Raw genomic sequence first — 25,276 nt, forward strand, 5'->3', positions numbered from 1 at the left:
GTATATTGAATGTCAGAATTCCAAAAACCACCTTCCTGGCTCCTCTCCCTTCTCAGTCCTGGACCTGCGGTGGCTGCTGCCTCCATTTCTCGAGAGTTTCCTTCCCAGGCAGCCTGGTCCTCTCCTTCTTGCAGGTGGTTATGAACACTCTGCCCCTTTATCCCTCCTCCTCTCTGTTCACTGCACCACTGTGGGCCTAGGTAGGTAAAGGGAGGGTTGGTCTGTACATTCCTGGCCATCAGTACAGCTGAATGGATGAGGCAGAGTGAGGAAGGGGGCCAAAGTGCCATCTCACCTTGGCTAGCTGATGTTGGGGATGAGAGTTTTAAGACCCAGGAACCAATATTTGTATTTGAAACTCAGATGATATTTTAAATATGGTTCTGTAATTGCAATGAGGCCTGCTAGTCCTTGAATTAATATGTCATAACTCATGCTCAAGCACTTTGCACATAATCCACCTGTGAATTATTGAACAATATATTCATGCCCTGTTTTGTCTTATAGCTTAATTAGTACATGAAGCTAAATAAGTTAGATGGACCCAAATGGGATTATGTCATGTGTTATGTAAAAAAGCACAATATGGGAGATGTTTGGCACTTTTTCTGAGGGGAAAAACAGGGTTGAGTTTCCTATGATGCCCTTTGGTGTTAGTGTCTGTGGTATTTGGGCTGCAGCATGTGACATGGGACTTCTGAGCTTTGGTTGGTGGGTTGTACACCATGTTTATTTTTTTATTTAGGTGTTGTTTCTTTACTTAGGTGGTAGTTATTTTTTATTTTTTATTTTTTTACATACTATCTATTGTCCACCTAGGCACTAAGGAGGGAGAGCACATACCAGAAGAGTACGAAGTAGCAGTTTGGAAACCTAAGAAGCTGAACTCATCAGCCCCAACCCAACTTTGTGTAACTTGGCCTCACTGAACCTGATCCCAAACTCTCTGCTCCCTGGGCTTGCTACAGCTCTTTGATACTAGAATCCTATTCAATTCCAGCTAAAATGCAGGGCCAGGCACTTCACAGGTTTGGTCAAAGGCTTGTTTACAGACGTCCAGTGGAGCTAAGTGAAACTGAGACTTCCTCTGCCAGAATCCTGACTACTCTGGACTTAGTGGCCCTGGGTGTAGACTACACATTGGGTGCAGGTATATATTTCCTGGCTGGTGAGGTGGTCAGCAATCAAGCAGGACCAGCCACGGTGTTATGCTTTTTGGTGGCTGGCCTATCCTCCGTGTTGGCTGGGCTGTGCTATGCAGAGTTTGGTTCCTGGATTCCCTGTTCTGGCTCTGCATATCGCTTCACCTATGTCACTATGGGTGAAATATGGGCTTTCATCACTGGCTGGATCTTCATCATCTCCTATGTTGCTGGTGCAGCCGGTATGGCCCTGGCTTGGACCTTAGCTTTTTACTATCTGATTGGGAACCAGATTTCTCAGGCCATGCGTGAAAGCGTTTTACTGCATGTTCCACATGTGCTTGTGGAATATACAGACTTCTTTGCTATGGGCCTGGTGTTGTTGCTCACTGGAATACTGGCTCTGAGGGCTAAGGAGTCAGTCTTGGTTACCAAAGTGATGACATTATTGAGCCTTTTAGTTCTCAGTTTTGTCATCCTCTCTGGCTTCATTAAAGGGGACCTGCACAACTGGAAGCTCACAGAAGAGGACTACATAAAGGCTGGATTCAATGACACCTCTAGCTTGGGCCCTCTGGGCTCTGGAGGATTCATGCCTTTTGGCTTCCAGGGGATTCTTCATGGATCAGCTACCTGTTTCTATGCATTTATAGGTTTCAACAATATCGTTACCAAAGCTGAGGAAGCCCAGAATCCCAAACGTTCCATCCCCATGGGCATTGTAATTTCACTGTTCATCTGCTTCTTGGTGTATTTTGGTGTCTGTTCAGTGCTTACACTTATGGTGCCCTACTACCTGATTCATCGTGGGAGCCCCTTGCCTGAGGCATTTCTCCATATTGGCTGGACCTCTGCTTGTTATGTTGTGGCTACTGGAGCTCTGTGTACTCCTTTTACCACCATTTTGAATGATATGTTCTCCTCCCGTCAGATGATCTTGGTGATGGCAAAAGATGGCCTCCTGTTCCATGTCCTTGCCAGCACCCACACCAGCAAAGACATCCCCATCGTGGCCACTGTGGTCTCGGGCACTATGGCAGCAATCATGGCATTATTCTTTGAGTTCATTGATCTTGTGGACTTCATGTCAGTTGGGACCCTGTTTACTCACTCCCTGGTGGCTGCTTGTGTCCTCATCCTCAGGTATCAGCCTGAGAGGAAGAATGAGGGAAATGAAGCACAGGTGCAGGAGGAGAACAGACCTGCAGCAGAGAAGCTGACTCTACAGACACTATTTTTTCCAGGCAGCCCCACCCCCACTCCACTTTCTGGCCAGGTTGTCTCTGTTTGCTCCTCACTGCTTGCTCTGCTGCTGACTCTTCTCTGCCTGGTGCTGGCCCAGTGGCCTCATCTACTTTCTGGAGACCCAGTGTGGATCACAGTGGTTATGCTCCTCCTGGTGCTCATCACTGGAGTCACTGGAGTCATCTGGAGACAGCCACAGAGCTCCACTGCCCTTCACTTCAAGGTACCTGGTCTGCCTCTCCTCCCACTCCTGAGCATCTTTTTGAATGTTTACCTCATGATGCAAATGATAGCTGGTACCTGGGCTCTATTTGGTGTCTGGATTCTTATTGGGCTTGCTATCTACTTCAGCTATGGGATTCAGCACAGCCTGGCCCCTTAACCCCACTTCACTTAGGGCCTCTACTGTAGATCTTGAACTCAGCAGTGCCAGTACATATTTGCTTTGACATTGTCTTACTTGAATGTAGGTCCCCCTGCACAATAATGAAGAGTACTCTTTAGCTCATGAAACATAGGCCTCACACAGAATTTTGGTGGGGGCAAGAGTAATATGGCTGTGTTTTGTGGAGGAAAGAATGTGTCTTTGCTCTTTTTCCTCTCTTTTTATTTCCTTTGCTTGTCTGCTTTTCAGTTGTGTCTGTAGCTGTACTGGCTTTGAAAATTTACTATTAAAGAAAACTAGAAAAAGTGTTTTGTTTTCTTTGAGTAAATACCCAGTAGTAGAAATACTGGATCATATGGTAATACTATTTTTAATTTTCTTGGAACCTGCACACATTTTCCATAGTGGCTGCACCAATTTACATTCACACAGGCAGTGCATGAGGTTTCCTTTTTCTCAAAGTCGTTGCCGATACTTTTTAGTTCTTGTCTTTTTTATTTTAGCCATTCTGACAAGTGTGAAGTGGCATCTCCTTGTATTTTTAATTTACATTTCCCTGATTATTAGTGATGCTGAGTATATTTTCTTGTGCCCGTTGGCCTCTGCTCGTTTTTTAAGTGGTTTTTTTTGGTTTTGAGTTGTATAAGTTCTTTATATGTTTTGGATATTAAGCATTTATTAGATATATCATTTTCAAATATCTTATCTCTCAGTGGGTAGCATTTTTTGTTTTGTTGATAGCATTTTTTTTCACCGTACAAAAGGTTCTTATTTACATGATTTTGGAAAGATAGATGCATAGTTATGGTCATTGCCACATTTTATATGATAGCCAGGACATGGAAGCAGCACAAGTGTCCACAGATGAATGGATAAAGAAGATGAAGCATATATAGAGAATGGAATACTAGTCAGCCATTGAAAAGAGAAACCTTGGCATTTGTAACAACATGGATGTATTGAGAGGGAATAGTGCTAAGTGAAATATGTCGGTCAGAGAAAGACAAATACCATATGATTTCAAACATATGTGGAATTTAAGAAACAAAACAAATGAAGAAACAAAAGGAAAAAAAAAGAAACAAATGAACAAAAACCCCACCCAGACTCTTAAATACTGGAATACTAAAGGAACAAATACTTAAATATTAAAGGAGCAAATCGGTGTTCACCAAAGGGGAGTTAGGTGCACTGACAGATGAAATAGATAAAGGGAATTAATTGTACACTTATGAGCACTGAGAAATATACAGAATTGTGGAATCATTACATTGTACACCTGAGAGCAATATAACAACATTGTTTGTTAATTACAGTATAATAAAACAATAAAGGAAACTATAAAAAGACCGAAAAAGAGTGGAAATGTAGCACCTGCCCTTAAGGATCTTATATTCTAATATAAAGCATAAAGTATAGCTGTGACACAAATTAGAAAATGTTGTTTTCTAATTTGACACCTGGGTGGCTCAGTGGTTGAGCGTCTGCCTTCAGCCCAGGGCGTGATCCTGGAGACCCAGGACTGAGTCCTGCATCGGGCTTCCTGCATGGAGCCTGCTTTTCTCTCTGCCTCTGTCTATGTCTCTGTCTCTCTCTGTGCCTCTCATTAATAAATAAATTCTTTTTAAAAAATTTTAAAAAAGAAAATGTTGTCATAAGTAACATACAAATTAAGTGGGAATTCAGAATGGAGGATAATCATTTGTGGGTGGAACAGAGGTGAGGGTTAAGTGGTGAAATCAGAGAAGATGCTGTAGAGGAATGGCCCCTGTGTTGGTTCTCTCCAGAGTAAGATAACAATTTTCCACACATGGTCAGGAAGGAGAGACTATAGGCAGAGAGAACAGCAATAGTAAAATCAGAGGAAAAGAAGCAATGTGCAGAGCACACTGAGCAGGATTTGTAGTCTGAGCCGTGGCTGTGTGAGGGGGCAACAGGGCATGCACAAGTGGATTGGAGCAGAGCTTTCTTCTGAGCACAGAAGGCACTTTGGCTTTGAACCCACTACCCATGCTGAAAATCTCTGGGACTGGTACTTCTAATTGGTGAGATTGGCGTTCTTGGACTTCAGAGTTTCTTCACTGATGTCTGCTTTGGTCCACCAGCTCAGAAAGTGCACAACTGAAAGCCATGGGTCCTGGTTTCCTGCATGGTTTCCACCACCAACTAGCAATGTGAGCTTGGGGGAGCCCCTCAGTTCCTTCCACGCTCTGCTTATTTAACTGTAACACATGGGGTCAGAAATAATCATTTCTAAAGTTTCGATTACTTAAAAAATTCTAAGATTCCCCCTGGTTTTCTGTCCTGTTATTCTTTCAACTAGGTCTCTGTACTGTATGAGATCTGTACCTGCATCCTGCCCACATTTCACTACAACTCACTATTGGAACTGTAGAGGTACAATAAATAACATGCCATTTCCCCCTCCTATGTTTGGAACCAAATGATAATCCAGAGATAGAGACAGACAATTAAACAGTCAGCTGTAGATATGCATCTTAATTGGCTTGTGAATCCTGCTTCACTCCATTAAATTGACAGACTTACTCATCACAAGTAGTACTGAGCACCTCCTGTCTCCCAACACAAGAGGGAGCCTGCTTTTATTAACTTTTCCTTTGTATGAGCAGGTTAGAATGCATGTGTCCTATGGGAAGGTTGATTTTGGATAAAAAAAAGGAAATCAACCAAAAACTCGAAGGGGCTGAGTGCCGTCTCTTCAACCCACTAATCAAAGTCATAGTGCGAGAGGTGGTGGAGAGAGGCCAGGAATAGTTCTCTGCTAAGTGGTGCTCAACCTTTAGCAAGTGTCACCTCACCCACAGGGCTGGTGAAAACACAGATTTCTGGGCCCCCATTCCCAGCATTTGGAATTCAGTAGGTCTGAGTGGAGGCCAGAACTGGCACTTCTAACAAGTATGCTGGTGATGCTGATACTGCTGGTCCAGGGAACTCATGTTGAAGATCAAGGCTCCAGCTGAAGCCCTTGCACATGTAAAGATGAAGCAAAGGAAACATACGCACCCTTTGATCATTTCCCTCATCTAAGGAAACACTTATATTAAAATACGACCTTTAATCCTTCCACAGTGGGGAAACCATACTGAATCGTTTCATAATATATATGTATATCAAATCACCACAATGTACACTTTAAATATATTATAACTTTACATGTCAATTATGACTCCATAAAGCTGAAATTAAAACAATCACAGTTATCTGTGTGTTTTATTTTTTTCAAATTTTGTTACTTGATTGTAGACCAACAGGAGTGTATCTTGTTCACTCCCCTGAGCATCCACTTGGGGCCACGCACGTAATGAGCATTTAATAAATTCATGTTAAATTTAATTGAGCCTTACTTTTTTTTGTATAGAAAACCCTCCTTTCTTTCAAACTAGCACTGTACTACTTTTAAAACTATCTTCTAGGAGACTTTCTTGGCAAACAGCATTTCTAGAACTGTAACTAGATCTGTACCAAGCATCTAGAACTGTACCAGGCACTTCCAGTTTTGCCTTTGTGTGGCTATGCCTGAATTCTGGACCTATCTTCTGTGTTTTATCAGAGCGGAATCTTGCTTAGTGCAGGGAGTGGGTTCCTCCATTCCTTTATATCCAACATTAAGAACAGTTTTGTGTATTCAAAGAGCAACAGGGTAAGTACTGACCTGGGGCAGGAGAATGTCTGACACAATCACCTTGGTCCTGCTCCATCTATTCCAATGGGATATGGTGGGGGGTGGGGAAAGAAGTAGTGAAATCGAGAGAGGGTCCAACCAGTTTATTTGACTCCAGGGAATTCCAGAAGATGAGACTGGCTCCAGTGTAGGCAGACATCTTCGTCGACACAGTCAGGGGTTTATGATTGGCATAGTAGAGCCATAGTTTTTCTATTATACTTATGTATAGGGCCTGCCTAGGAGGGAGGGATAGGAAGCTACTCTCTTACTTGTGGAATTTCTTATCTTCCCAACAGGGAGTAGGTGACTTCAGGGATGCCTGCTAGTGGCCGGATTACCCAAATACTTAGAACTCTTTTAGATGCTTTTTTGAGAAACTGATGTAAAAACCTTGTGAGAGCATCTAAGATTTCTTGGGGGGAGAGAATTTATACCTCAAATGGGGAGAAAAGTGGACCAAAATAGGAGAAATTAGGAATTGAATAGGGATTGAGGCATCATTATTTGAGAAGGAAAGGTATGAGCAGAAATGAGATCCTTCTTGGAGGAGGATGCTAATGAAGCAATTTAGGAAATAGAAGAGGGATAGGTGAGTTGGACAAGAAATAGGACAGTAATACTAGGCTACAGGGACCTTTTGGAGTGATGGAGATGAGACTCTAGTGAGGAATGTGTATTTTCACTACTGAAGGGATTTATGAGCCAAGTCTGTGTTATGTATTATTCCATGGAACAAGATTCCTGAATCAGGAAAGGATGGGATATGATTCTCATTGCCAACTTGAGGATAGACAGACAGAAGGTTGTAGACAGAGAGACTGTTCCTGGGAGACAGTTGCAGTACCTGCTATGGTCTTCTAGATCCTGCTCTTCAGAGTGTGGTCCATGGACCAGCGGTGTGCTTGTCACCTGCAAGCTTGTTAGAAATGCAGAATCTCAGGCTCAAACCCATAGCTGCTGAATCAGAACCTGTATTTTTAACAGACTCCAAGTGCTTCAAATGGTCTTTCTAGTTTGATAAGCACTCGACTTAGGCGATGGATGACAAGTGTCAGACTTCAGATGACCACTGTGGAAAGGTGTGACAACTTTGGAACTGGGAACATAAGAGGAGGGGCCCAGGCTGGGGAAATTGAATTTGGGGAGAAGTGTGGGCTAGGCTGCCCTCCTGTTCCCAGGCCTCCCAGACCAGTCACTATGGCAGGGTTAGCGCTCCGCTCACTTCGGGATGCCTCTGCCCTCGCTGGAGTCTGCCTGGTTCTCAGGGGTCCTCTGGAGCATGGATTACATGGGTTACCCCTGTGGCCAATTCTATTTCCCTTACTTCCCTTACTGAAGGGGACTAAAGAGTCATATTGGTCATGCCGTGCATCAGGTTTGCACTGTCCCTTCATCAACTGTGTTATAACTTGATGATACGAATTGAAGGAGCTGTGCGGGTTTGGGGAGGAGTGAAATGGGAGTTCTTAATGATCAGTCCTAGAAATTAGGACTTTAATCTTTTTTTTGAACAGCTTTTTATTTATTTATTTGAAGAGAGAGCACAAAGCAGGGGGAACAGCGAGCAGAGGGAGGAGAAGAAGACTCCCAGCGGAGCAGGGAGCCTGATGTGGGACTCCATCCCAGAACCTTGAGATCATAATCTGAGGTGAGGGCAGATGCTTAACCAACTGAGACACCCAGGCACTCCTCATCTTTCTTTGTAAAGACCGATTGGATTGATTGATTGATTGATTGATTTATGACAGCACAAGCAGTGGAGGGCAGCAGAGGGAGAGAGAAAAGCAGACACCTCCCTCAGCAGGGATCCCAACATGGGGTTCAACCCCAGGAGCCCAGGATCATGACTTGAGCCAAAAGCAGATGCTTAACTAACTGAGCAACTCAGGAACCCATTAGGATACTTTCATCTTTTGAAAAGTTTAAGGAGAGACCAGATGACTGCATAAGGGATAACTGCCTGACAGAGACCAAATTAATGCTTTTTAGGGCCTATTTGTATTACTATTTATTTTTATTTTTATTTTTTTATTTTTTTATTTTTTAATAAATTTATTTTTTATTGGTGTTCAATTAACCAACATACAGAATAACACCCAGTGTTCATCCCATCAAGTGCCTCCCTCAGTGCCCGTCACCCATTTACCCCCACCCCCCTGCCCTCCTCCCCTTCCACCACCCCTAGTTCGTTTCCCAGAGTTAGCAGTCTTTATGTTCTGTCTCCCTTTCTGATATTTCCCACACATTTCTTCTCCCTTCCCTTATATTCCCTTTCACTATTATTTATATTCCCCAAATGAATGAGAACATACACTGTTTGTCCTTCTCCGATTGACTTACTTCACTCAGCATAATACCCTCCAGTTCCATCCACGTTGAAGCAAATGGTGGGTATTTGTCATTTCTAATGGCTGAGTAATATTCCATTGTATACATAAACCACATCTTCTTTTTTTTTTTTTTTTTTTTTTTAAACCACATCTTCTTTATCCACTCATCTTTCGATGGACACCGAGGATCCTTCCACAGTTTGGCTATTGTGGACATTGCTGCTAGAAACATCGGGGTGCAGGTGTCCCGGCGTTTCATTGCATCTGTATCTTTGGGGTAAATCCCCAACAGTGCAATTGCTGGGTCGTAGGGCAGGTATATTTGTAACTCTTTGAGGAACCTCCACACAGTTTTCCAGAGTGGCTGCACCAGTTCACATTCCCGCCAACAGTGTAAGAGGGTTCCCTTTTCTCTGCATGCTCTCCAACATTTGTTGTTTCCTGCCTTGTTAATTTTCCCCATTGTCACTGGTGTGAGGTGGTATCTCATTGTGGTTTTGATTTGTATTTCCCTGATGGCAAGTGATGCAGAGCATTTTCTCATATGCATGTTGGCCATGTCTATGTCTTCCTCTGTGAGATTTCTGTTCATGTCTTTTGCCCATTTCATGATTGGATTGTTTCTTTGGTGTTGAGTTTAATAAGTTCTTTATACATCTTGGAAACTACCCCTTTATCTGATATGTCATTTGCAAATATCTTCTCCCATTCTGTAGGTTGTCTTTTAGTTTTGTTGACTGTATCCTTTGCTGTGCAAAAGCTTCTTATCTTGATGAAGTCCCAATAGTTCATTTTTGTTTTTGTCTACGGCCATACCACCCTGAACGCGCCCGATCTCGTCTCATAATCACCTATTTAATACAAAGGTTGTACGAGGTGAGTATATTGCTCATTTTACAAAAGTTGAAACTAAGTTTCAGGGAGGTTAGGTCATTTGTACAAAGTGAGTAGTGAAGCTAGGATTTTTTTTTTTTTATTATTCATGAGAGACATGGAGAGAGAGGCAAAGGCATAGGCAGAGGGAGAAGCAGGCTCCCCGTGGGGAACCCGATGAAGGACTTGATCCCTGGACCCTGGGATTACGACTTGAGCCAAAGGCAGATGCTCAACCACTGAGCCAACTGACGCTAGGATTTGTACTAAGTTTGAGCAAGGCTTGTGCTTCTAACCCTTGAGCTATACTCCCCAGAGAATAACGGCTCAGTAAGGAGCAGATGATCACTAACTTGATGGCATAGAGACAATTGAAAGACAGTGGATAACTCCACATAATGAATAATGAAAAACAATTTTTATGTGTTTTGTGGCGTGAAGTCAGAGGCACACTTAGTGACACATGCAGCTCATATCAGACACTCTCTCCTTCACCATCACTGGTCCTCACCCCGCAGTCAGGAGCTTAGAATGGGGGTGAGGCTGGATGCATATATTCATAAAGCACCTCACTAAGAGTTCTGTGTGTGTCTAATATATGGACATATGTGTTTGAATTTGAGTGGAAATATGCACCAAGGTGTGGGATATGTTTATCTTGATAGGTCTATACACATCAGCATATTATTTAGACATTTTGGATATAGTGTTTATGTGTGTGTGTCTGTGTGTGTTTGTCTGTGTCTGTTTCTGTGTGTATGTACACATATCCTGAAGGAGTTCAACCACCTCTAAGTAACTGGCTGCCTTCCTTTCCCGGCACTAGTTGGTGTGCTTGTACCAAGCTCTGATATTTATTTTTCATCACCTCCCAAAGGAACCTCAGTGAGTTCTCTTTTTGGGAAGTTTATGGCTAAGATGCTAGGATGCTGTGGAGCCCCTATACATCAGCTACAATCAGAAGAGGTTTGTAGACAAAGAGAGAACAGCAGCCACAAGGCAATCCCATCCAGTCCTTTATTTTCTAACCTAATACATAGCCGCCATTGTATGTACACTCTCCACATAACCACCTCCCCTCTCCTAGAACCTCTTCATGGAAGGTACTAAGAGGAGCCATTTTATTTACTTATTTGCTTCCAAGTGGGACTCTTTTTTGAGCTACCCAAGAAAGAGGAAAATTAAAAATTTTACTTATTAAAAAATTTAGAGTTGAGATTATGAGAAACTGGTCATTTGTGACATTAACTTCATAGAGAGCATTGAGCTTTGACAGGAGCAAGATTGGCAAGAAGAGTTGAACATCTCTGTTTCCTTCCTAAGAAAATATGAAGCAAACTTCGGAAGCCGGAGGCAGGACAACCTGCATATGGTTTGAAGGCAGACACAGCACAGAAACTCCGGCTCCACCTTCCAACTCCAGTGCTGAGGAGACTGTTCTGAGAGATTTTTATGATAAACTTTACATTAAACATTTCACAGTATCTTTGGTCCAGGGAAGGAGGAAATATAGATATTGTATACAGATTATAGTGTCAGAAGGTGGAGGAAAATTGCCTATGGAGATGGAAGGGGGAGGTGGAAGGGTTTCTCTCTTTCCCCAGGCATGCAAACCACCTAATTTAATTAGTTGAGTATATGCTTTTCTGTGTTTTGTGCTCTTCTCAGTAAGAAATCCTTTCACTGTTAATAAAGAACTCAGTGAGGGCAGAGAGGAGATGAGAGACATATGGGTGGAGGCATAATGGATACCCTGTCCCATTGGAATCATATACCCCTTCAATAAGATCAGATGTAAGAGAAGTGGGAATAAATGGAACCTGGGCTAGGACCAGGTCCTGGATGCTGTCTTCCCTATAGAAAACCTCCAGCTCTACCTTCTGCACTTTTACTTTGAATTTCACTGGTCCCTGCATCTCCATCTCTCATGATGAACAGAACTTCAAATATTAAATGATACCCAAAGTCAAGAAAGGCTTCCTATGTCTTTCCTTGAAATTCCATCCTCTCAGTCTCTGACTACTAAAATTCTATGCAATGCTCAAGGTCCAGTTTAAATGTTACCTGCTGCCCATGCCTTCCTGGATTATCTGCCTCTGACTCAATATAATTCCTTTAACCTCCTCTACTCCTTTGATCAGCATTATCATAGTTGTCTCTCCAAACACTGTCTTCAGGTATAGTTACCCTATTTCTTCCCTTTCTCCCTCACTCAACTGTATGCCCTGGGATGGGGAGACTGTGCCCTGTATATTGTTATATTCTCTCCACAGGGCTTAACTCAGAGATAAAGAATTATTAAATAACTTTCATGCATGCATGGTATACAGGTGTAGAGAAAGAGGCCATGGGTATAGGTGTAGAAACAGAGCATTATGAATATTGATAACGGATATTATTGTTAATAAATGTCTAGACATGATACTTTGAGGTATAGATCATATTGTTAGGAAATGTTTATCCCATCAGGAGGTTTATTCCTATATAATATATTCATTCATCATTCATTCTTTCTCTCATTCAAATCTAGTGCTTTTCCTAGTGGGAAATAGACAATAAACATGAAAACAAATGTTCAAATAATTACAGAGTGTGATAAACTTCCAAAGGAAATAAACACAGTCTTGTGATTAATAAAAACAGGGAGTTTTATTTAGATATGGAGGTTAGGAAAGGCCTTCATAGTCACTATCATATATTTATCCTACTATCACTATGAGTTACTTTAATTTCTAACCTGAAGAGCAACAATAATAAAATCAATGAGAGAATGACAATAACAGACTTCCTACCACAGGGCCTGTTTGTCAATCAATCCTAGGATCGACTCTCTTTTTGGTCCAACTTCCCAACCTCCTCTCTGCTTTGGGTAGAGGGGACATCTCGGCTCTCCCCTAGACTCAGGATGGACCCTCCTCTCCAGCTTCAGAGTCTGCAGATTAAACAGGGGTTAAGAGCTTTGATCTTGCTAGAGACTTGGAGACAGAAGTACGCACAGAGAGAGGCTAACTGCTGTCACAGAGACTCCCTCTCAGCTCCCATTTCAATTTCAGTGGGTTCTGGGCTCTGTTCTCTCTCGGGGAGTTGTTCAGGGCTTTTGAGCTTTTGGAGAGGGAGAAGATGTCACCTGAGTAAATTTGAGACTGTCTCCCCCTCCTCAGTCATTCCTGCCCCTACTCCAAGGCTGAAGACAACCCAGGCTGTGAGGAGCAGGCAGTTTGCCAATATTGCAGCAGCCTCAGCCAGCTCGGTCATTACCAGGGTCTTCTTTCCACTACTTTCCTGCCCTCCTTCTCCTGACACAAGTTGGGAGCACTCATTTCTGTCTTTTGCAGTGGTTGTAGTAGGAAAGGCTGGGAAGTGACTAAAAAGAATCTGAGCATGGTACCTGGAGCTTTTATACCCACTAACCCTTTCCTAACCCTGCTTCTTGTTGGGATAACAGGTTTTGGTTGCTAGCTCAAGAGTAATGTTTCTCCTAGCCTCACAAAGGCCCTACTCTCCTTGGTGGAGTTAGGGATGATGTTTTGAAGAGACACTTGCTGCAAGAGAAAGAACTATACTTCCTTCTAGCTGCTCAGGGCACACACAAGACACACTTCTGATCCAGAGACATGGAAAGCCACTTTGGACTTGTGGAGCTCTTGAAGTCAAAAAGTCAGGTTCTTGTCCCAGCTGGTCCGCTTGCTGCCCTGAAGCAGGAGGTTTATGTACTAACATCTGCTTTAGGGCCAGCAGCTGGGATGAGCTCCTGTGGGATTTAGATCTAGCCAGGGGCTGCATACTATGGGTGCAGGGAAGTGAGGTAGGAAAGAAAGATCACTGCTTGGCCGAGGAAAAGGAGGCGGGAGGCCAGAACACATATGGAGGCAGGGGAACGGTGAAGCTGACTCCTGAACCCAGGGAGCCCAGATTTATATCCAGGGCAGAGTTCATAATCTGTAAACTGTACTAATACTCTAGTTCCTAGCTGACGGTCCTTCCTTTCTGGAGTCTCTCCCTCATTGGGCAGCAGCATTACTGGCTCCCTTCTGAGGCAGACAGGATGGGGCATGTGGATCAGGACAGCCGGAGCACATTCTGGTGCCAGAGAGGATATGAATGTGGGTGAATATGGGCAGATTTTCCAAAGGAGCTTTGTTCAAAAGATGGAGGAGGAGAGGATGGGAGACACAGGAAGGAAGAGGGTCCAGTTATCCTCTCTGGGTTCACTGGATTAAGGGATGAGAGAAAAGGGGAGGCTTCATGGAGAATCATGGTCTCCATTAACTGCTTTGCTTTTCTACTTTATCCCTTTTCAATCACAATATAATTGATTGAAAATGGATAGTTGATTGCTAATAATATCTCTAATCCTCCATTCCATATCATGTGAGTTTATCTTGTTATGTCTCCCTGGTGTAGACATACCCGTGACCCATCTCTTTCAGGGGCTAAGGGTGCTGGCTAATGCTTAAAGACTACTCCACACTGGCTGCCTGCTCAGTGGGGAGTCTTCTTGTTCCTCTCCCTCTGCCCTTCCCCTGCTAATGCTAGCTCTCTCTCTCTCTCTCTCTCTCTCTCCCTCTCTCTCTCTCTCCCACTCTTTCTCTGAAATAAATAAATAGATCTTAAGAAAATAAATAATATTCTAATGGATTTTCTTTGGGAACAGAAGGAGTGCTCCTATCTTCCTGAGCAAGATTTCAGAAATAACACAGAGGAAACAAAACTAAGACTAAATGAAGCACAGAGTACCTCGGTTGATATTGCTTTTCCTTAAAGGTTGGGGCCTTGTCAACTGAACCAAATGGCTTCCTAATGTCTGATTCCTCCACTGACTAAACATCAGGCCTCCCTAGACAAGCTGAGAGAGCCACATTAAATCCCCTACTTGGAGGCAACCCAATGGCAGGAAGAAACCCAAGAGGGTCATTTCATGGCCATCTTTCCTCTGAGCTTAACACGCATGGCAAGGTGGTATCACAATAGAAATTGTCTTTTTCTTGGTCATAGATTCTTGACTATATTCCTTCCAATTATTCCAAATTCAGGCCAGTGGGCTAGTTGGTAGGATAGAGATGACCTCCCCGTTATACACAGTGTTAACACAATGCAACACAGCACAACACACACCCCCATGCACACACACCACAATAGATCTGTTCCAAATCCTACTTAAATTGATAATTATTGAAATCCTTTTAGTTTGTCTGCAAAGTCCTGTTTTTCTAATGGGAGAAGCATGACAACAAAACAAAAAGACACAGTTTTTAATGAATGATCATGGCAGTGTGCACTCCAAAGGACTTACCTGGTCCAGGAGTTCCTCAGTTTCCTCAAATGCTCCTTTTCTTAGCTCTCCAAACCAAAAGTGAAATTGGCAACTAGCATGGGTCAGGAATCTGCAGGGACATTCTCTGAAACAAATATAGTCTGGATAGCTGTCAGGACAGATCCCTCAGATTCCCTCCCCAAAGGCAATTAGCCTGGAACAACTAACCTCCTGTGGTTTTCCAAGGTACTAGCCCAATAAACTAAGGAGGAAGCCTTAGGCTGATCCAGGCTAATTACTCCACCTTGGGATTACCAGGGAACTAGATGCCACAGGGGTCTTGGCTCCTGGCTGGCTTGCCAAAATCTGTTACCACAATCTAAGTTCAACTGCCTGTCACTCCAGAAGCCAATACTGTAGAGAGGAGCTTGGATTGAAAAGGAACATGAGCTTTATTGAGGAGCTGGGCCACCTAGGGAGAAGTTAAACGCTAGTCCAAGGCCAACTGCCAGGTTTGTAACTGGCCCAAGGGTTTTTAAAGGAGATTAAGGTAGTTAATTAGTGAAGGGAGTAAAGGGGACCCTAACATTTCCTGATTACATGAGACTCCAGGGTACCAGCTACTGTTGTAGCATTAGAACATTGTGCAAGGGGGTCTTGTTTCTAGTGCCAGGGGTTTGTGCATGGGGGTCTGGGGGCATAGGTATACAAAGAATGATTAGTCAATCATCATGTGGGCTAAACGAGCTGGCTAAAGCTTAGACACTACTATGTTGACAGCAGGGGCTCAGGGAGGTCACCTAAGTCTGCCAGGATGGGGGCATTCAGGCCGGGGTGCAAGATGAGTGCTCAGAGATCTGGAGCCCTGGATGAAGAGAGGGTGTATATGGTTGGCGGGGTGGGGGAACAGTGGCTCGGCTCCTGGGGGAGGGTATACTGGTGTCCTGAGCTGGGCTGGGTGGAGGTGGATGGAGGGGAGGACACCCCCACAGCTTAGGGAGGATTCCAGACTCAGGTCCTATCTTAGAGCATATTCTCTCCAGGTGACCCAGAGCAGAAGGGAAGAGAATGGTGAGCAGACAGTTCAGACCAGCCCAGCCTCACTCCTATCCTCTCTCCCCTCCCTCACCTACCTAAGCCCAGCTTCTCAATGGGCCATTTCACACTTATTACACACCCACTGTGTGCACAGAGCTCCAAAGTGTTCTCTGGCTTTCTCACCCAGGAACCACTGCCTTCCCCTTGCAGCCCACCCAGATACACAGACATCTCATTGTCAGGGGTGATCTTCCAGCCCAGAAGCCTCCTCTGAAGCCTGGCATCTGAAGCTAGATATTTGGGACAAACTATGGAGAAACTGAAGAAGTGGGGAGAAAGGGAAGGTTGGGAGAGAGCTGCATGTTTTCCCAATAGTATGATTATTTACAACAGCAAGAACAATTAAAGCAAGAGGAAAGGAAGAAACTCCCTTGAGCAGACAGCGCTGCTTGTTTTCTGAAGCACAAATCCTGGGCCTGATACAGGGAGGGACAGGAGACCCACAGAGAGAGACTCTCTCCCCAGGAGTGTTGGGGTTCAGCAAGCTGTAGTGGGGGAAGGGGAGATCACTTAGTGCAAACAGGCAAATAAGGAGTTGAGGCTCTAGGGGGATCTCTGGCTTCCAGGTGGAGGCGCCAGGCCTGTCCCACACACACAGGGTCACTGATAAACCAGGCGCCCTCTGCTACCTCTCAGACCTCCATGATCTGTGGGGAGAAAAGACTCAGGCTGTGCAGGGTCCTTTCTCTCTGGTAAACCTGCCCTGGGAGCAGAAGGGGAGTCTCCCTCCAGATGGAGTGGAGGCTGAGGTGGTGGGACGACTGGAGGGGGAGCAGTCACCGTTTGCCTCTGTCCTCTCCTGACACGGAATGGCTTTGGGGTGACCAGGTCATCAGGCCTTCCTGAGGTCCCCGGGCTGCCAAGGGTCCCTTCTGATGTGGGGTGGGGCAGAGCTGTGATCTGGCCCTCCTTGCCTTCCTGAGGCCACCCAGGAAGGGGTGTGGCTTTGTGTGGTGGGCGTGGCTTCCCAGATGGGACTGAATTGCCTGGCCAATATCCCCTGGTCACCTCTCTTCCTCTGTGCACCCTTGCCCATCAGTTTGCTAACGGAGAGATTTCTCTTCAGCTCTTGGTATCACCGGACCGGGTCGTCCTCAGGAAGAGGGCAGGAGAGAGAAGGGGACAAATGTCTTCCCTTTCACTGGGCTCTGAGCCCTGCCCTAATTCCTAGATTCTGAAGGGTGGGCGAGGTGTGAAAGCACATGTAGAAGTGATTAGAAATGGGGAAAATGGTAAGATGCAGCAGGATGTAGAGAGATGGAGGTAATGGGAAGGTGGAGCCCACTGGGAGGTGGGGATGTCTGGGGAGGTGAGCCAGGAGGGGAGGGAGGCAAGCTGGTGTGGTGGGAGGTTGTCCAGGTGGGAGAGGAGAGCAGGAGAGATGGGCAGGGGAGGGATCAGAGGGATGGGGGGTGGGCACGGTGGGGAGATGTTGGTACCAAGATGGGTCAGTGTCAGATGGAAACTCAGAAATTTGCACCATGGTCAGCTGCATTAAATGTTATTAGGGAAAAGACTAACTCCAATAGGTAAGAGGCACTAGGGACCAGGGGGGATGGGGCAGAGGTGGGGGCAAGGGCAACCTAAGGAGCTGGCCTAGTCTGAGATCAGTTTTCCTGAGGTAGGCATCTGGGGGTCTGAAGCTGAAAGAGATGGGGTTTCTGTGTCAGGGACAGCAGGACTGGAAGGGTATTGAGGAGATGCTCACCACAGGGGTTGAGGAATGGAATGGGGTCCCTTTCTATGGGTGGACACATTGCTGATGGAAGCTTTACTTGTCTTAGTCTTTACAGACTTATTAGGTAAATGTTATTAATCCCACCTTATAAGTGATGAAACCGAGGCTCAGAGAGGTTTTATGTCAACGGCCCAAAATATGAAGGGGCAAAGCAGGATTTGAACTTAGATACTTGACTCCTGAGCTATTTCTCTTTCCCACATACCACTGGGCAGAAGGTCTTATTCTTTATGTGTCTGCCTCAGCTGCAGGCCTGGGGGTGGGAGGTGAGGTGGGGGTGTTGTTAGTGATCAAAAGTGTTTCTTGTCTGAAGAGACTAATTATCTCTGCAGATTGTACTTCCACAGTGTGGGCCACAGTCCTAGAGACTCTGGTGAAAGGAAGGGGAGAGAGCAGAGGAGCTCCAGTGTGGGCCTAGAACCTGGAAATAGGTGTCATGCGGGTTTTTCTGCTTTCTCTTGGACATTATAGACCTCTGGACTCTAGGCAGCTGGGCTCTAGGCTCTTGGAAGAAACAGAGTGGTGTGTATATGTGCACAGGTGTTTGATGAGTGTATGAGAGTGTACAAGTCTGCATGTGCAGGTCTGTAAATATATGAGTTTGTGAGGATGTGTCTTTGTGTTGTATACATGTGAGAGTGTTTGTGATGCATGGATGTGTATATGTGTGTATTTTGATGATATGAGTCTATGTGTCTGTATGAGTGTAAGAACTGTGAGTAGCTGCATGGGTGCAGGTGCATGTGTATGTGTGTATGTGTGTGTGCCATCCCAGGGGAGCCTGAAAACTCACAGCTGATGTCTTTGATTTGATTTATAGAAATTTCCAGCAGATTTCAGGCTGTGCTATGGGGTGGGGTGGGAGCCCAGAAGAGGGAGGTTGTCAGTCCTGGCGGTGGGGGATGTGTGCCTCTGCCCTGCCAGGAACAGGGGGAGGGTATCAGGGTCCTGGGTCTGAGGCTGGGGCCTGCACTCAGGGCTGCATGGGAAGAGCTCAGAGGCCCTGCTCTGACCAGGGAGACCATAAAGAGGGGTGGCCAGGGTGGGAAGGAGGCCAGACGTTGGGGGGTTCAGGCCTACTCTCTCCCATTCTCCACTCTAGGATCTGGGAATGAGGGGACCATGCTGTAGGTCCTAACTCTAGGCTCCCCCCAATCTGCCTGAGGGCCTTAGGGTCCCCAGAAGTCCTCGTGTGCCACCTTCTGAAGCTGGGATAACTTGAATCAGAGTGAAAACCTCTGTCTCAAGTCAGTACTACCCAGACAGGTCCAGAACAAGTCCTTGTCTCCTGGAGGCTTCTAGTGAGGCTATGTATACATCCTTACTGAATTTCTCATTGGATGAAGATTTCAGACCCCTTGTGTTGGGAAGTTCTTACTGAGTCCAACTTAAATCATCTTGTTGCATTTTGTGCCCTATAAGGCCAGGGTCAGTTTGTGAAGTCAGGCCCAGCACCTCACCCTGCAGCATGGGAGTAGTTTCTTCTGATAGGGAAGTGGATCGGAGTGTAGGAAGTCTGAGAACATATAGGGTAAATCCTGGTGGGTTATTGATGGGTCAAGCCATTCCTGGGCAGGCCGATTCAGAGCAGAAAGCTCAGAGACCACCAGATTTCCCTTTGTTTTCCTGTCTCCCCAAGGAGTGCCATGGAAACTGAAAACAGAGGCTGTGGTGGGAGGGATCCTATTAGAGCAGGGAGAGTGCTTCCCTGTCTGCAGCTTCCAGGAGCCTCTGGACACACAGGGCACAGAGCAAATGAGGGGTGAAGAGAAGCTCCTCTGGCAGCTCAGAAAGGAGGAACAGAGGGCAGGGGCTGGGGGAGTCTGAGGAGCAGAGGGTGTGGGTGCTGAGAACAGGGGTGTGTACAGCATGGTGTGCGACGCATAGGTCTGTACTTTGGGGTTCACAGTCCTTGTGCCCCACTTCTGTGTGTGAGCAGGTATCACATGCAGAAGGAGGTGGCTCTGACAGCAGGTTTCTAAACTCAGGGCTATGAGCTGACTTCCCACTGGGGTCTGCGGCTGTCAGCACCCATGGTAAGTGGGAATCAAGAACACATGGGCTCCAGTTCTGGCTGTAGTTATCATCTGGGTCCCTGGGAGGCATCAACTTTGCAACCTGGGATCGACCTGGGATGTCACCTGCTGTCCAAGCATAAAGAAAAAGCCAGGTGGGCCTTCTGTGCCAGCAGCCCCAGGGCTGGGGTCCAGAAAGGGAAGGTAGTACAGCAGCATATTGCACTTCAGAGACTGAAGGGAATAAGGGATGCCAGTGGGAAGGACGGCAGGTGTTTCCTGATTTTGGAAATTCCTGTTCTTTTTTTTTATCTTTTTATTGGTGTTCAATTTACTAACATACAGAATAAAAATTATTTTTTGTTATATATTTTTTATTGAAGTTTCATTTATCAACATATAGTATAACACCCAGTACTCATCCCATCAAGTGCCCCTTTCAGTGCCTGTCACCCAGTCACCCCATCCCTGTGCCTGCCTCCCCTTCCACTACCCTTTGTTCCTTTCCCTGAGTTAGGAGTCTCTCATGTTTTCCTACTCATTTCCCCTCCTTTCCCCTATCATCCCTTTCATTATTTCTTATATTCCCTATATGAGTGAAACCATATAATGATTGTCCTCCAATTGACTCACTTCACTCAGCATAATACCCTCCAGTTCCATCCACGTCGAAGCAAATGGTGGGGATTCGTCCTTTCTGATGGCTGAGTAATATTCCATTGTATACATAGACCACATCTTCTTTATCCATTCATCTTTCAATGGACACCAAGGCTCCTTCCACAGTTTGGCTATTGTGGACATTGCTGCTAGAAACATTGGGGTGCAGGTGTCTTGGTCTTTCAAGGCATCTGTATCTTTGGGGTAAATCCCCAGCAGTGCAGTTGCTGGGTCGTAGGGCAGATCTATTTTTAACTCTTTGAGGAACCTCCACACAGTTTTCCAGAGTGGCTGCACCAGTTCACATTCCCACCAACTGTGCAGGAGGGTTCCCCTTTCTCCACATCCTCTTCAACATTTGTGGTTTCCTGCCTTGTTAATTTTCCCCATTCTCACTGGTGTGAGGTGGTATCTCATGGTGGTTTTTTTTTTTTAATTGGTGTTCAATTTACTAACATACAGAATAACCCCCAGTGCCCGTCACCCATTCACTCCCACCGTCCGCCCTCCTCCCCTTCCAACACCCCTAGTTCGTTTCCCAGAGTTAGCAGTCTTTACGTTCTGTCTCCCTTTCTGATATTTCTCATGGTGGTTTTGATTTGTATTTCCCTGATGGCAAGTGATGCGGAGCATTTTCTCATGTGCGTGTCGGCCACGTCTATGTCTTCCTCTGTGAGATTTCTGTTCTTGTCTTTTGGCCATTTCATGATTGGATTGTTTGTTTTTTGTGTGTTGAGTTTAATAAGTTCTTTATGAATCTTGGATACTAGCCCTTTATCCAATAGGTCATTTGCAAATCTCTTCTCCATTCTGTAGGTTGTCTTTTAGTTTGTTGACTGTTTATTTTGCTGTGCAGATTTTTTTTTTATCTTGATGAACTCCCAATAGGTCATTTTTGCTTTTGTTTCCCTTGCCTTCATAGATGTATCTTGCAAGAAGTTGCTGTGGCCAAGTTCAAAAAGGATGTTGCCTGTGTTCTCCTCTGGGTTTTTGATGGATTCTTGTCTCACATTTAGATCTTTCATCCATTTTCAGTTTATCTTTGTGTGTGGTGTAAGAGAATTGTCTACTTTCATTTTTGTGCACATGGCTATCCGATTTTCCCAGCACCATTCATTGAAGTGACTGTCCTTTTCCAGTGGACATTCTTTCCTGTTTTGTTGAATATTAGTTGACCATAGAGTTTAGGGTCCACTTCTGGATTCTCTATTCTGTTCCATTGATCTATGTGTCTGTTTTTGTGCCAGTACTACACTGTCTTGATGATCAAGCTTTGTAGTACAACTTGAAATCTGGCATTGTGGTGCCCCCGGCATTGGTTTTCTTATTCTGTATTCTTCTGGCTATTCAGGGTGTTTTCTGATTCCACACAAATCTTAAGATTATGTGTTCCAACTCTGTGATGAAAGTCCATGGCATTCTGATAGGGTTCTTGCTGGAGCTACAGACTCCCCAGCCTGGGCAGCCCAGCCCCCTCTTGGAGCCCAAGGTCCAGGCTGGATCTGCAGGTAGTGCCCTTCCTTGCAGCCCTCTGGTCGCCACCTAGGGCTTCACAGACTACTGCTGAGAAACTTCCCATCAAGTCCCCAGGCCATGTTCTTGTCCCCCTTGTGCAAATTGCTTATATCACAAGAAGCATTCTGTGATTCCAACCTCATCTTTCATCTCATGTCTCTGGTTTCTGGTGGCACTCTACACTTCCTTAAGGCTAGGAAAGTCTTCCTGAGATTTTACCTTCATTGCTATTTCCTGAGGTTTTAAGTTTTGTTTCGGGGATGTGTGGTGGAGACAAGGGCTGAGGTGAAAATATTGAGCTGAAGGAATAATTTATCTTACTCTTTGGGTTCAATCTACACCCTCAGCTTCACCTGCTCCTTGAGAGCATTCAAGGAATGATGGCAGCAGTTGTGACATTCCTGGAGAACATGGGTCTGGAGCTGAGTTATTATGAGTCTATGCTTCTGTGCATTTGCCCCTGAGCTCAGCCATCAGCCTCAGCAGGGAGATGGATGGGCAGGAGCCAGGAGGCAGGAGACAGGGAAGCTGGAGGAGGTGGCAGATGGACAGATGCTGACAGGACTCCTTATCTCTAGCTCTGGAACCCCTTCCCCCACCAGGCTGCCCTGGCCCCTCCCCATCTAGTGCTCAGGGCTCATTAGGAACTGCCTGTCTTTGGGGAGACACCCAGGGGGGCAGGTTGTATTGGGTTGGCAGTGTGGAGAGGATGAGGGAGGGGCCCCAGGGAAATGAGGGAGGAGGTGGGCTTGGGACACCTGGGATTTGAGCTGGGGTCCCCTGATCACTGCGGTGCTGGGCAGGCTCAGCAGGGACACTGTGCTGCAGACAGATACTGGGGTGCTGGGGGTGTGCGGGTGGGGGTGGGAAGGGCAATTGAAAGGTTTTGAGTTCCATTGGCTTGGGGTAATTGCACAAGACCTGGTGCAATAGGAGCCAATAAATTTTTGGAGACTTTCCTGTGGGCAAGGAAGGGTTACAAGTGCAATGAGGGGATAAAAGAGGGACACATATTTTTGTCCCCCTTCCCATATTTGAGATGTCACGTATCTACTTCTGGGACTGGTTGCCCCATGTCTGCCAGTCTGAGGGATGCAAGGAGCCACAGTGTTCTCTGAAGATGTAGAGGCAGAGCTCCCAGCTCTCTGTTGTACATACCCTGACACCCCTCTGGCAAAGCCCCTCCCGTGGCCCTCCCTTCTCTTCCTCCTCCTGTCACAGAATTCTCCAGACACCTACATACCTGGCCTAGGGGATCCTTGAGTGCCCTCCCAGAATTTCCAGTCACTCCTAGTGGACTAACTGGGGGTAAGCCTCAGGGATAAGTCTCAGGCCGGCTCTGCCAGCATAGCAGGCAGGAAGACAAGGGACTCTGGAGTCACAGGGAATGTTCATGAGGGACAGAGTACTGCTTGGAGAGCCTGAGCTGCATCCTAACTGACCAGCCATCTACCTTCCACACAGGTGTGCCCAACTTCTCTGCTCCCAGCACTCTGCACCAGCCTGTACCCAGAACCACGGGGCAAGGCTGGAGGGCAAAGATATGGAGAGATGGATACACAGACAGACACCAAGGGGCCCAGTATATTCACTTCAAGACACAGGGACACAGGCACCTGGAGAGTCCAAGATTCAGAGACACAGAGTCACCAAGACAGACAGCGGGCAGTGCAATAGAGACACAGGGAGACAGAGTCAGAGACAGGAGAGAGGAAAGAGGGAACCTCCAGGGACCAGAGCAGAAAATCCAAGACAGAGAGCATGGCCAGAGGCCAGAGATAGCAGAGACTGACATGGACTCAGAGACAGGAGAAGGACCCAGGCTCAGGAGGTGGGAAAGCCAGGGACCCAGAGCCAAAGGCAGATCCCTGGACCGGGGACCCGGGTGAGGAGACACCAGAGAAGGGCCCACAGGGAGGAAGGGAGAGGGAGACAGAGGAGGGAGAGGAGGACGTGGGGGCAGGGAGGAGGTGAGGAGAAGGAGCAGGGAGAGGTGGCAGAGGGTGGGGTGCAGGCTCTGAGTCAAGGGCTCTGCTGGCCTCTCAGAACCTGGGGCTGTGGTGGGAGGAGGGGCTCGTGTGTGTGTGTGTGTGTGTGTGTGTGTGTGTGTGTGGCAGGACCTCAGCAGGCCAGAGCTCTAGTCACAATGCCAGAGTCCTCTGGTGCTGAAGGGGCCCCTGCACCCTCTCTCTCTGCAACCCCTGCTCTGAGCAGGAGGGAGGCAGGGAGAGACACCAGATGCAAGTCAGGGACAGCCTGAGCTGGGAAAGAAGTGGCAGCGCCACCTCCCCCACACCCCGAGATCAGAGGGAGAGGACCTGAGAGTGGGGAAGGGACAGAAGACTGAGGGGGACAGGGCTGGAGCAGGACACCTGTGGGAGGCAGGGGTTCAAGAGACCCAGGGGCGCTGGGGAAAACAGGGCTGTGGGGAAGCAGGTCAGGGGCAGGGGGGAGGCCAGCAGGGCTCCTGTGTCCCCAGAGACCTGGGCTGGGTGGACACAACCCTGTGCTGAGGTGGGGAGGCCGTCAGGGCTGCTTCTGGGCTGACCCTGTCCCTCTGCCCTGTTTTCCGTACAGTGAGCCTGTCCCCTGCCTGCCACCTGCTTCCCAGTGGCGGTGTCACCTGTCCCTGCAGGAGCCTGGCTCCTGCGGCCTCCTCTGTGGGGATGGCCCTCACAGCCTGCAGGGCCGCCCTGAGCGTCCTCACCAGGGGCCCGTGTGTCCTCCGGGGCGGATCTCAATGTTGAGGATCGCCTAGTGCTCTCTGAGGCTGGGGGAGAAGGGAGGACCCAGCCGGGGGCAGGATTTCCAGTGAAAAACCAGGTGGATGTGGGAGACACAGTGGAGGATGTGCCTCCTCCCACATGGCTCTGAGAGGTCATTGTGAGGGAGAAGCTCCCAGCATGTGACAGAGGGGACATTCCTGGTGGCTGCTGGAGCCCCAGTCACCTCTCTCTCTTGCTTCTGAAGCAGGAAGAGCAAACCCTCACCAGGCAGGAGACAGCTGGGCTGGCCTGGGATAAACAGCTGGATTGGGGACTCGGCATGAAAGGGGTGGGGGAAGCAGATGTTCACAGCCAGACTGGGTGTCCCGAGAGTTGGGAATGAGGCCCATGGAGGGAGCCCTGGGATGTGCTGGGCAGTGATGTGCATGTGCAGTTGTCTGCAGAAGTGTGTGCCCCAGCCAGCATGTCTTCTGTATGTGTGTGTGTGTGTGTGTGTGTGTGTGTGTGTGTGTGTGTGTGTATGTTGAGAGAGCAAGATGTAGATCCAGGTAACAATTTTCCGAGTGGCTTGTGCCCCAGGCTCTTATATTTCCATCCGTGTGGGTGATGG

At 46.7% G+C, this 25,276-nt stretch overlaps 1 protein-coding gene across 2 annotated transcripts in view; it reads left to right on the plus strand.

Annotated features, from left to right (window-relative positions):
* LOC100686261 (cationic amino acid transporter 3-like) overlaps positions 1 to 3,077 on the plus strand; it is a 34,628-nt gene extending 31,551 nt beyond the window's left edge. For both annotated transcript variants that reach the window (XM_038577003.1, XM_038577004.1), the window contains one exon: positions 820 to 3,077. In XM_038577003.1, coding sequence (XP_038432931.1) covers positions 1,006 to 2,769 — 1,764 coding nt within the window. In that variant the 5' untranslated portion in view covers positions 820 to 1,005 and the 3' untranslated portion in view covers positions 2,770 to 3,077. The remainder of the gene's footprint in view (positions 1 to 819) is intronic.
* The last annotated feature ends 22,199 nt before the right edge of the window (positions 3,078 to 25,276 follow it).

The sequence above is a fragment of the Canis lupus genome, chromosome 27 (assembly GCF_011100685.1).
Source record: "Canis lupus familiaris isolate Mischka breed German Shepherd chromosome 27, alternate assembly UU_Cfam_GSD_1.0, whole genome shotgun sequence".
In the NCBI taxonomy this organism is placed as follows: domain Eukaryota; kingdom Metazoa; phylum Chordata; class Mammalia; order Carnivora; family Canidae; genus Canis; species Canis lupus.